The sequence below is a fragment of a genome, unplaced genomic scaffold (genome assembly GCF_019419815.1).
Source record: "Pyrus x bretschneideri cultivar Hongxiangsu unplaced genomic scaffold, Pyrus_bretschneideri_v1 Contig39, whole genome shotgun sequence".
Lineage (NCBI taxonomy): Eukaryota > Viridiplantae > Streptophyta > Magnoliopsida > Rosales > Rosaceae > Pyrus > Pyrus x bretschneideri.
This window is the reverse complement of record NW_025999712.1, coordinates 1,415,042-1,426,953: the sequence shown is the minus strand read 5'-3', so window position 1 is coordinate 1,426,953 and position 11,912 is coordinate 1,415,042. Positions and strand designations below refer to the sequence as shown.

The following is an 11,912-nucleotide window of genomic DNA, read 5'->3' as shown; positions in this document are numbered from 1 at the left end:
TCTCGGCCGAGACTTAGATAGATAATCGGTCGACCTCGACGCAGTGCTGTTTATCCAAACTGAAGGTGTGTCTTGGTCGGCTGATTCTGCGGCAGCAGTGCTGTTTATCCAAACTGAAGGTGCTCACCGGTTGCTTCCACAGTGCTGTTTATCCAAACTGAAGGTGTGTCGGCGGGAAAAGAAAAGGAAAAATCTCAAGGTGTTTGAGAGAATTTGCGCAGGGCAATTGTATGCTGATTGTGGAGAGCTTTTCCATTGCGTAATTTCTTGTATTTATAGCACCTCGCTCCTTGAATCCCATTCTGATCTGGATTGGGAGTCCTTATCCCATTTCACCTTTAACTCGAACAACCCTAGTCCTACTGGGATTCTGAATTCTCCTCCTTTTGAGGCTTTATCCCTTGCTGGTCGAGAATCCTGATTGCACCAGGATTTCCTCGACCTTTCCTCACTTATCTGGACTACTTTTAAGATAGGATCTCGACGACCCTGCCAGCTGGTCCGGGTTTCATTATTTGGCCCATCGCATGTCATTACCTTGGGCCGAGCCCGTCTTGCTGCTCGGCCCAAGCCCAATATTTTGGGCCCAAACAGTTGGTTATATAATGTGTCTCTCTTTGCATCCAAGTTCGAATTAACCCCACATAATTTAAATTTTATTAAGCCAATGATACTATCGCTGGAATGAAGAAAAACTATACTTTTAGTAAATACAATATTTTGTTGGTTAATTTGATTTATTTTGATGCCAAAATTTACAAAGGCTGTAAATCTTGCAGATTTTGAATTTCCATGGCAAAGTCAGCAAATTGATCAACAATCTCATCTAATAATTGACCAAGAATCTGTGACTCGAAATCTGCACCAACGCCTGCAGAAGTACCTTCAAAACTCCACATGCCTTTGTTTTGTAGGATCCAATTTGAACCGATCAATTCGGCTTCAGTCAGCCTACAAATCTCACTCCACATCCCAATGTGCTTTGCTCTGTGGAATTCTTTCTTCTTTGATCCAAGACATTTGCCTTCTCTTGTCTTTTTTCTTCTTGCATCACCACTTGGACCATTTTCATTGACTAAACTTGAATCTTCTTCTGTCACAAGAAAAATAATATTTTTAATGTATTTAACAATATTCGACTTGAGGCTGCTCTAAACTGTATAGAGAAGGTTCGAAGTTTGAGATATAAATGGAGCATATTTCCTCTAGCCAATACGACTATGCTTACACAGTCAAAACCTTGTTAGGTGGTGTAATATTCAAAGTAGGGTTTGACTAACAGATGTAGCTAAGGGTAGGGTTTTCGTGAGTTTTTGGTAGGATTTTGTTGATGGATCAAAGTTCAAGCACCAATTTGAAATGAACTCTAAATTTTGGTTATTTCTACTGAACTTTAATAAAAAACAAAACCAGAAGACACTAGATAGACATTAATCCATGTATATAATAATACAGGTTCAAACCACTTTACTGTTTAACGTCCCTCCAATTCTATTTTTGAATCGAAGTTTAAACCATACTTAAATAATTTACAATTGACTAAAACCAAAACAGTTCAAGCTTAAGTTGAAAAATGGTCTACAGAATTGAGGGGACAAACCTGAAGAAGGGATTTCTGTATCAACAAGAAATTGGCCACCATCGAGAACCGAAACCGGGCTTAAATCTTCTGAGCTGAATTCAGATTCTACATACTTAAGCACATCACATATAGTTTTCTTCTTCTCTATCGTCTTTGCAGCAATTGAAGTACTTTTTGAATCTTCACAAGAAGTGCTTCTGCTTTTCAGCATCTCTTTCCCATTCAAATCGTTCAAAGCCCTTCTGCTTTGTCCTTCTTGGAGTTGCTTCTTATTCTCTGCCCTTCTTTCTCTTCTGTTTTCCGTTTTTTGGCTTCGTCTCTTTTCACATTTCCTCCCTTTCGATTCTGTTTCCTTGCTTTTCCTCTCATTCTCAAAGCTGAGAATAAAAAATTCCTCATTTTCTAGCTCAAGAAATGTAGGCATCTCTCTAAATGATCGAGTCGACTTCATCCCGCGACGCTTATCAAACCGGTCGACAGAATTCATGGATTTGCTGCGTGGAATTGAATTTTGGGTTGATTGGCTGCTGACCAAGTTCCTGTCTGGAATTGAATCCAATCCCATCAGCCTTGCCACAATGCTTGGACTGGCAGAGATCTCTGTTTTATCCTTGGAATTAAAATCTTGATCTCTGGAACCAGATTCCACAGAATTTTCTTCTTCTCCTAGGATGTGATCAGAAGGGTATGTGGGGAAGCTTCCTTTGCAGAGAATTCTGCGCAAAATTCCGGAAATGCAGCCAGTGGTGGCGCTTTTTGAACTGCACATTGTTGCATCAAAAGCAGTGGAGTTGGATGATGAGCATGAAGAAAAAGAAGGGGAAGAAATTAGCAACTTCATGGAAAAGGGTAGTGAAACAAGCACAGTTTGGCGAGTGAGTGGGAGTTTGATTTAGCGTAGTTTGAACTTTCAAGTTGATAAAAAGTGAAAAAAGTAAGAACGAAGAGGAGTCGAGAAAAAAGCAGCGACAGAAGAAAAAGAGAGATTCAAATTTGTTTTGTAGCAGCAAAACTGCATAAAGTGTTTAGAGACAAAGTGGGGGAGAGAGAGAGAGAGAGAGAGAGAGAGAGAGAGAGAGAAGTGGCGGGCACTGGATTTGAATATGGGGGTGTCCAGGAATATGTTACCATGCGCATGGTAAAGTCAATTTTGTACGACATTGTTGTCGCATGGTAGATTTAGTCATATTATTAAGAGGAGTGTTAAGTAAAGCTGCCGGCTGTGGTGCGTCTGTGTGGTGGTGGATTCACTTTTGGGCGAGTGAAGGTTGTTGCTATTACTTGCTCTTTTGCAACGGGTATTATCTAAAGTTTCATAGAACTTGTTACACCTCTTCAAGGGGGTATAGTATTTGGTAGTAGAGTTAGATTTGCTATGCTATGTAGGAAAAACGCATCCCCAATAGAGGTGCCAACTAGTTAGCAAATTAAAGAATTAGCAACTGATCAGTTACTACTTCCAGTTAGCAAATTGGATTCCGCACCGCAGGATATGTATTCAAAAGTGTTCTTTAGTAAAGAGTTTGAATATAAAATTTAGGCCCCACAAGATAAAATAAAGTTAAGATATTACTATTTTAAATTGAAAGATAAAATTTGAAGAGTGGGTTGAAGTGACAAATTTTTGAAATAGCATAAAAGTGCCAAATAGGTTAGTAAGTGACACTTTTACAGAAAGATTTTGCTTTCTCCTTTGGAGACACTCTTATTGTGTAACCTATTTGACAAAAGTTCCTGAGATAGTTAAGGCAGGATGAGAAAGGGCAAAGTGTTGTAGCTATCCACTATTGGGTGGGAAGGAGAGAAATATTTGTGTGGATATGGACTACATCTTTGCTCCCTAGAGAAAAAATTTCATTATGCGTCGTTGTATTAAGATGATTGTCAGCTGTAAATGCATGTGCGACTCATATTCATTAACGACGGGCAATCACCTTCGCTTGTTGGTTTGTCAGCTCAATAATTAGCGTACACTAGTGTGTGTTATAATATGTTACTATTGGGCTGGTCTATGTTTATGGAGTTATTTTGTTTTTACTAATTAGGTTTGAGAGATGTGGGGAGGATTGAGTGTTGTGACAGGGGGATATATATATTTTAGGTCCGGTAGCCTCATTGTATCGAGTTTCTGATTTGCATCACAAGATGCTGACCTTTCCCTGCTTTGTTCAAACTGATGAGCTAGCTTGTTCCCCCCGACCGGCTCTTCTATCATCTGTCAACTTCTTTTACCTTTAGGTTTGGTCCCGTACAGAACAAAGCAAGTAAGATTATTTGATTTATTTCTTGGTATACATGACCTGATATCATGCCATCCCAATACACTGAAAAGTTTGGACTCCGAATATTATGCATGAATTCAATGCACTGGAAAGTTAAAACTCATATATGATTTACGAGTAGTACTAAAACTTAAATTTGAGTTCTAATGAAAGATTGAAGTCTAAAGTGGAGTTCACGTCAATGGAAAAATATGTTATTCTTCTTTTGCTTTGTCAAGATAAACTTCATTAAAAGTAGATGATGTTACTAGAGGAAGATTCGAAATTAGATGCAGAAAAAGTACATGCTTCTTTGGTCAACTTGATTATCTCCAAATTTGGTGATACAATAAAGAGCTATAATCGGTTCAAAGTTTACAATATACAACCTTCATTGTTAAACCCCTAAACTGTATAGGAGAATATCTTCAGATTGGGTGCATAGTTGACAATCTGAAAATATCATCTTGCACGTTTCTTGATACAACTGATTTGATTTAAGCAAATATGTCCACCCCAATTTGAAGAGTTGTCACATAATATTTTACTTTATTTTTTTTTGGCAAAACTGTACAAACTTCAAGTAATGCATCATGGATAATTTTCAGAGGCTCATCAAACAAACAAAAATTCATGCTAAAAAAATGCCAATTTGGCCAATCTACGTGCTACAACATTGGATGTTCGTCGAACATGAATGCTGCAGGAGTGGGAGAAGAATCTCAGGCCAGATTAAATGTCATCTATCGCCGGGCTGAGAGGAGAGTGGTCTTGTCGGAGACTACCCACTGCCCGCCCTAAGAGAAGATAATCACTTTCCACGATAATGTGATCAGAATGCTTCTCCAATGCCAAACTGGTCCCCAGCGTTGCTTCCAAAAGCTTCAACCAAGGCAGCATCACGCCAATGGAAGATAACACATTGTACACAGTAACCACTAGATTTGAGTGAACAATCACGGTCTCAAATGAGAATCATTTTTAACTTGATTTTAGAAACTTAATGCAACATATTAACTACATTTTAGATTGTAATTTTGTCACTCAAATGTAATTAATTAAGCATGAGTGCCAATGTCATGGTGGATCTTATTAAACAATCCAAAACCACGATCAACGGTTGTAATCCCTCCTCAAGTAACTCGATTCCCGCAAAGAAATGAATGAATCCATTTTACTAATCAATAAACCCCAGACAAAACGTTAATATCATTGTTATGTACATAAACACAATGCTAAACACTGTCATCTTGCTACGGATACCAAGGGAGATTTTCTTTCGTAACACGATGATGCAAGTATGTGACAATGTCCGACCACATCACAGGCATATAAACAAAACCATAATTCGATTTTTAGGGTACTAGCTAGATTACTGACTAGAGAAGATTACAATCTAAACCTATTTTTTTTAATAAAAATGTACAATATTCGTCAAGATGCCGATAAAAAGGGAATGCGAAGAATGGAAAAGGCAGTGTGAATCTAATCGCTTTGGTGCTACCATCCAAACTTCTGTAAAACGTCTCAGTCATCTAATTAAACAAGTAATAACCAAGTTAAGAAATTAACATATATTGCAAATTGCAAAGCAAGAGATCCTAAATTAAGCAAGATACCAACCCAAGACTCATCTTTCTCAACATTTCCATAGTTCCGATGGGGAGTCATGTGGCTAGCTAATATAGTAATATTTCCCCTACAAGAATATATTTTGTGATGGAGGCTTCACATTGTACCAACTCTAAACCCTAAACCATATTGAAGAGGATATCTAAAGAGTAGTAGCATATAGTCACAATCACTACTTAACCAAGTTGTTTCGATTAAGTTAATCAAGTCGAATTGAGACTGATTTGGGCGACTCTTGCATTTTATAGTAAATATGTGAACCATAATTGGTTAATATTGCATCAAATACTCGTTAAGTTAATTTGTTAGAGAATTTAAAATATCATGAAAAAGGAAACGACGACATTGTTAGACATGTACTTACATATTCAGATCCAAAAAGCTTAACATCAAAATTAAGTGACAAAATTACAACCTCTAATAGATAATTGTGTAGAAACTTCAGATAATATGTATATAAAAACTCGATAATCCAGAAACTTAAAACAACACACAACAACTAAGGGATTGCCTTCATTTCTCCACCAGATATCATTACCAAGATGATTAATTAGCTTTATTCTTAGAAGCTTTAAGACGCTGAGGATCTGTCTGATAAAAAACTATTTCTCCATCGTCACTGACATAGTTATCTTCATAGATGCTTGTAGCCAAGATCTTGAACAAGTGAAACGGAATTGGCCCTGATTTTTTTGGCTCGCGATAGTACTTCCCTAGAACCGGCTTCGCTGCCTTCGTCTGCAAAAGAAGTAGGTATGCATGTAAATCAAATGTTACAGACCAAGTCTGCAAAGACAAAAAATCAATAATTTCAATTGATAGCTAAGGATCACTTACTGCTTCTTCCAGGTGATAATGTGGAATTTGAGGAAACAGATGATGTATAACATGGGTGCCAATATCATGATGGATCTTGTTAAACATTCCGTAATCACGATCAATGGTTGTAAGCCCTCCTCGCAGGTAACTCCATTCCTGCACCAAAAATAAAACAACATCAATTTGCAGTACTAAATGGGTATAATATGTAAGAAAAAGGATTAATCATCTTAATAAACAATTGTTATGTACACAAGCGCAATGTAAAACACATCCATACAGAAAAGTTTTACCTTGCCGCGATACCAAGGGAGCTTTGTCTTGTAACCATGGTGATGCAAGTACGTGACAATGTCCAACCACATCACAAAAATCTGTGAAAATATAGTGCATGATCAAATTATAGACATAAACAAAACCCTAATTCTATATTAAGTTAGTATATTACTAACTAAACAAGAATTTTAAAATGAACTCACCCAATAAGGAACAAAATATAACTTAAGCATTTGAATAGGGCTTTGCACAATGGAGAAATACAACAGCAAAGCAGCTGCTAGAACAACCGAAGCAGTTGAAGTTAAAATATCAAATCGTTCATTCGGGGAGAATAGGTCACTGCTTGGATGGAAGTGAGATCCTTCTTTACCAGGAGATCTATAAAACTGCATTAGCGGACAAATAAAAGTAAAAGTTAACAACTAATTATCAAACAGCGAAAACCTTAACAAAACTGTGTAACTGGACAGATTAATCCCTCAATTAAATTAACTCTCACCAGATAAACCGGATAAGCGAGGAACGGAAAAGGAATTGTGAATCTCAACGTTTTTGTGCCATTATCCAATTTTTTGTAGAGCGACTCAGTCATCTGAAATAGATAATAACCAGGTTAAGAAATTGAAATATTGAAGATCAATAGAAGTTGCAAAGCAAGAGCACTAAAATAAGTAAAACACGTACTGGAACCCAAGACTCATCTTTCTCAACATTTCCATGGTTCTGATGGTGAGTTCTGTGGCTAATTCTCCTGCAATATTATATATTGTTGATAAAATACAGTAATTTAAGAAATCATATTTTTAAAACACATTGTAAACAACATTACTAACACATCCATCTTCTGTTAGAGACGTGGTCATAAACATAACTAATAACATGGCGAAGCATTACTCTAAACATTAATAAACATTGTTGAAATTTGCTACATTCGTCTAAAAACATGTGAGCAAATCGTGATCATTGATTCACTTTCAGACTATTCAAAGTCAAGAACCACTGGCATGCGCATAGACACAAACCCTAGCGCAATTCAACAATGTTCAATACAAGGTACAAGAATTTTAAAGAAATATATCGAAAACCCACCAGCCATGATAAGGTACAAGAATGGCAGAGTGCAAAATATGCCCCACAAAATTATTCAGCAAGCGAGAGTCTGAGAAGCTTCCATGGCCACAATCGTGTCCGATAACAAACACAGCCCAAAACATGGTTCCCTGAGCAACCCAGTAGATTGGCCAAGCATACCAACTGTCTAAGTATTTGGCTATGGCTGCCATTGCAAAAACGACCAAAACATCCCAAACAGCATAACTCAAAGACCTCCATGGATTCTTTACCCAGCAGTGTTTGGGGATTGCATCTCTGATCTCAGCAATCTTGAACGGTGGAGGGGCACTTGGGTCAAAATCAACTTGGTCTCCGGTCACATTGGCTACCATTTTTTCAGCAACCAACTAAGACTTCCAAGTAAATAAAAAATAAAAACCTAAATTTAAAAGTTGATATTTAAAATATTTCCAAGTTTAAACTACAAGATATAAACACAATGAAGGAGAGCAACTTACAACAGAAACCTTTTGAACTCTGTGGACTCTAGAGATATTTCTGAATTAAGAAGTTGGCTATACTTATATGTGTTTAGGCTTATCTAGTTAAGGGAATGATAATCGAATCGAATTAATGGATTTATGAATTGTCCATTAACCATCCCAAGATCCACAGAGTTGTATTCAATTGGAATTTGGAGGGATTTTAATTTTTTTAATGAATTTAGGGGTATTCAATCAGGATTTTAAGTGAGACTCTGAAATTCAATCTGTATTCAATCAGGATTTTAAGATAATTTATTAAAATTCTTAGAAATTTGGGTGTATTTAATTAGGATTTTTAAAGAAATTTATAACATTTCAAGTGTATTCAATTAAAATTTGATTTTAAAGAATTTCAAAAAGTTGAAGAATTAGAGGTAATTTGAGAGATTTTGTAGAGTATTTTAAACATTTACAAATCTCCCCTCTCCCCATGAGATTTCGGGAGAATTGAATTAAAATTTTACATCGAATCTCTACAAATCAATTAAACTCCATAAAAATCCATAGATTTATAAATCTATCAAAATCGCTCCAATTCCCAATTGAATACACCCCTAAGTGTCTCAAATTTTGGGTTTATCATAATTTGTGTTTCATAGTTACACATTCGTTAATTCAATTGCGCCCATTTTTTTTTTTTTTTATGCACCATTGAAAATGTAGAAGTTAGAAAGAATAATAAATCCAGAGAGTCAGGAACTAAAAATTAAGATAAATGTTAAAGGGGCTCTCTCAAAAGTGGAATTCTTCATAGATTATCTGCTATCTCACAATTTAACGTCAATTTTCATGTCTAAAACATTGTGCCAAAAACATGAGGTAGCAGAGATTTCATAAAAATCTCACTTTTAAGATACCCCCTGAACAGTTCCAAAAAATTAAACATAATGAATTACAAGTGAGCACTGTATTAATAAAAGGGGCACATTCTATTATTAAATTTGATGGAATATGTGACCCATTTTGCTTTTGAATATGTACCTCCTTGCGGATTTCCCTCTTCGAATAATTTTATATTGGGCAATTCTCCCCTTAGAGAAATGTGTTAACAATTTTTGCACTAACACTTGCATTGGGATCTTTTCATCTTAACAAATGACACATGACATTTTTTTACACAAAACAACAAGAAATTTATCCTAACAGTAATGGGTGACCCATCTTCATCAATAAATTTTTTACTTTATTAGAAAATTATTATTAGCACTCTAAAATTTTGATTATGAGACTTCGAATTTTATATAATCAGAAAACAAAATACATTTGTAAGGAGTAGAAAATGACATTTTTTTAGTACTTTTAAATAGTTAATAAAAAAATATTTGACCATATGATGTGAAGCAGCATAAATAAATTATGACACTTTAACATAAAACATCCACATCTAAACTTAAAATTTAAATTAGAAAATGAATTATGATTAAAAATATTCATTTAACATCTAATATATTAAAAAGAAGGTTTTTATTTTTTTTATTTTTTTATTTTTTTTAATACATCAATATTTTGACACTAAGATCATCTCCAATGGTTGGGCTAAAAGCCAAATATTTTAGCCCGGAAAATTTAGCTTTTAGCCCATAAACAACTTTTCTGCTCCAACAGTTCTAGCTTAAAATTTTAGCCTGGGATTATTAAAGAATGAACTTAGACTATTTTTTTTTGTTAAATTAAATTAAAAATAAATAAATAAATATGTAGATTATCGTAAATTAATTTTATGAACATTTTGATCTAAAAAAATTTAAATTCCGATAAATATTAGGTGGAGACCACTCTGATTTCTGGGCTAAATTTTGGGGGGAATTTGGCCTTGATTTATCATTTAGCATTTAGCCCCAATTTTCCCCTTGGGTTGGAGTGGGTTTGGGGGGAAATTTTGGAGGGTAATTTGACTTTTAGCCCACCATTGGAGTTGGTCTAAGGGAAGAGAGAGTTCGACTAAGCTCCACAATGGACAGCCTAATTTGGTATCGAATTCGTCATCCACGAGATTCGAACCTAAGACCTCTTACTTCTAAGCAAAGAGGAATACCATACCACCCGACCATAGTATTGAGTAGCTTAAAAAAAAGGTATTACATGTTCAAAAACACAAAAGGCTATGATTTATATTTCAAAATTTAGTAAAGAAAAAGCTTTGAAATAAGAAGAATATTCCTCAAACTAAAATCATCTTGTGTTCATATTCTCTTGCATACCAAAAAAAGAAAAAAAAAAAAAAAAAAAGATAAACTAACTTTACAATGATAAGGCATTTCTAACTGTGGCTAAAGAGTGTAGATCACTATGTTTGAACTCTAAATATTTTTTTTTTGATGTGTAGCCTTGCCCATATTTTTATCTCCAGCACTATGGAGCTATACACTAATAACTTATAGTATTTAAAGAAAAAAAGAGATAAGAAAGAGAGAGAAATTACATGTGGTTCCGCAAAGTGCTTTGTTTGCTAATTGTAGTTAACTCCAGAGCTACAAGTAGCCAGCTCTGCATGTTGATTAGGATATGACCCTTTGCTGACTAACATACAACTCACTTGCTGGAGATGGCCTTTAAAAATTTGAATCGACCATTCCTCATGGATAAGGAAAAGAAAAACAAGACGCACTTGGGTTCTGTAGTAAATTGGTAAGGATTTGTAACATTTGCCAAGTAAAGCCTTGTTTCTGTTGTCTACATACTGTGATGCGTGCATCCATCTTAAAACTAGGTGTGTGAATTTTCTTGTACACAATTTATATAACCCACCAAATCTCCACAGCACCACTGCCTTTTTTTCCCTTTGTTCGTCTTTTTTCTTCTTTTGGCACAGAGAGCAGACAGACAGAAATCCAAGTTATTTTAAATTTGGTAATGGCTGGTTTTGTGGTTTTCCAATCTTGTTCGTTAGCTGAGGAGGAAAACCCCACGAAATAATCAACTAACCAGACGTTTAGCACTTCCTAAATTACTGAAATGATGCTATTTTTGGTGATGTTTTAGTCTTCATCCGGGAAACGTTCTTCATGCTGCAGCTGAAATGATGTTCAATTTTTGGGTGGCTAAAGTTTTAGATTTGTAATGATTCTTCTTGTTTTTGTTTGTAATTCGCGAGTTTACTCAGAATCCTCCCTTATAGAATGTTAACTGTGTTACTAGACCAAATAGTTAAAGGTGATTGTTCTTGTTTTGTGACACGTAATGATAATGGCAAAAACTCGAAATATAGGTTTGGGTTTAGTTATAATTGCAAAAGTTTAAAGCATAATACATGTCTGGTGTCGTGGATATTATATCGATAATACGTTGGTATGTTATTAGTTACATTGATATCTGCACATTATCAACGACATATCGACCGTCCACGTTTGTCCATGGCGGATACCGGACTATTAACATTGAATGTCCAAGTTGACGAGAATTCTAACTTTTTCCACATGGGAAGGATGTGGGCTTTAATTTGCAGTTGCCTTGGGCTTGGCCAGTATATACTTTTAACCAATCTTGTGCTTCTTCGTTTCTTTTTCAAAGTAGTGAGCATTTAGTCCATGTCTATTGTGTTCACAAATCTGAAGTTTTCACATGAAAAACCTTAGGAGGTTAATGAAGAAATGAAATGTGTTTTTTTTTTTTTTTTTTGGCCATTTCATCTACCCTTCGGCCTCGTTTGTTGTCTAAGATTTGCTTGGATAGAATAACTCATGGAACGAGGCCTAAATCGTCATAAAACTAACAATCTAGAATAAATACTCCGAAACAAAA

The 11,912-nt window shown here is 35.5% G+C and overlaps 2 protein-coding genes across 3 annotated transcripts; both read right to left on the bottom strand.

Moving 5' to 3' along the window:
* Positions 1-630: 630 nt before the first annotated feature.
* Positions 631-2,609, bottom strand: LOC103931219. 2 transcript variants are annotated; one of them, XM_048564386.1, is made up of 2 exons: positions 1,601-2,609; positions 631-1,090 (listed from the first exon to the last, which is right to left on the bottom strand). In XM_048564386.1, the coding sequence occupies exons 1-2, from the start codon at positions 2,421-2,423 to the stop codon at positions 756-758; spliced, it is 1,158 nt and encodes a 385-aa protein (XP_048420343.1). In that variant the 5' UTR covers positions 2,424-2,609; the 3' UTR covers positions 631-755. The 2 variants fall into 2 exon arrangements, with proteins under 2 accessions (XP_048420343.1, XP_009338916.2); XM_009340641.3 differs by having other exon boundaries at positions 633-1,093; positions 1,601-2,605.
* A 3,158-nt stretch (positions 2,610-5,767) lies between these two features.
* Positions 5,768-8,406, bottom strand: LOC103931253 (omega-3 fatty acid desaturase, endoplasmic reticulum-like). Its single transcript, XM_009340687.3, has 7 exons — positions 7,663-8,406; positions 7,258-7,324; positions 7,073-7,165; positions 6,774-6,959; positions 6,588-6,668; positions 6,313-6,450; positions 5,768-6,213 (listed from the first exon to the last, which is right to left on the bottom strand). The coding sequence occupies exons 1-7, from the start codon at positions 8,016-8,018 to the stop codon at positions 6,022-6,024; spliced, it is 1,113 nt and encodes a 370-aa protein (XP_009338962.1). The 5' UTR covers positions 8,019-8,406; the 3' UTR covers positions 5,768-6,021.
* Between the last annotated feature and the right edge of the window lie 3,506 nt (positions 8,407-11,912).

Bases quoted from the DNA above. Each gene is read 5' to 3' on its own strand.
- LOC103931219 (XM_009340641.3), bottom strand. From the start codon at position 2,423: ATGAAGTTGCTAATTTCTTCCCCTTCTTTTTCTTCATGCTCATCATCC. The intron at 1,094-1,600 runs GTTTGTCCCCTC...TTCTTGTGACAG, and splicing joins TACAGAAATCCCTTCTTCAG to AAGAAGATTCAAGTTTAGTC.
- LOC103931253 (XM_009340687.3), bottom strand. From the start codon at position 8,018: ATGGTAGCCAATGTGACCGGAGACCAAGTTGATTTTGACCCAAGTGCC. The intron at 7,325-7,662 runs GTGGGTTTTCGA...ATAATATTGCAG, and splicing joins CTTGTACCTTATCATGGCTG to GAGAATTAGCCACAGAACTC. The intron at 6,960-7,072 runs GTGAGAGTTAAT...CCGCTAATGCAG, and splicing joins TCGCTTATCCGGTTTATCTG to TTTTATAGATCTCCTGGTAA.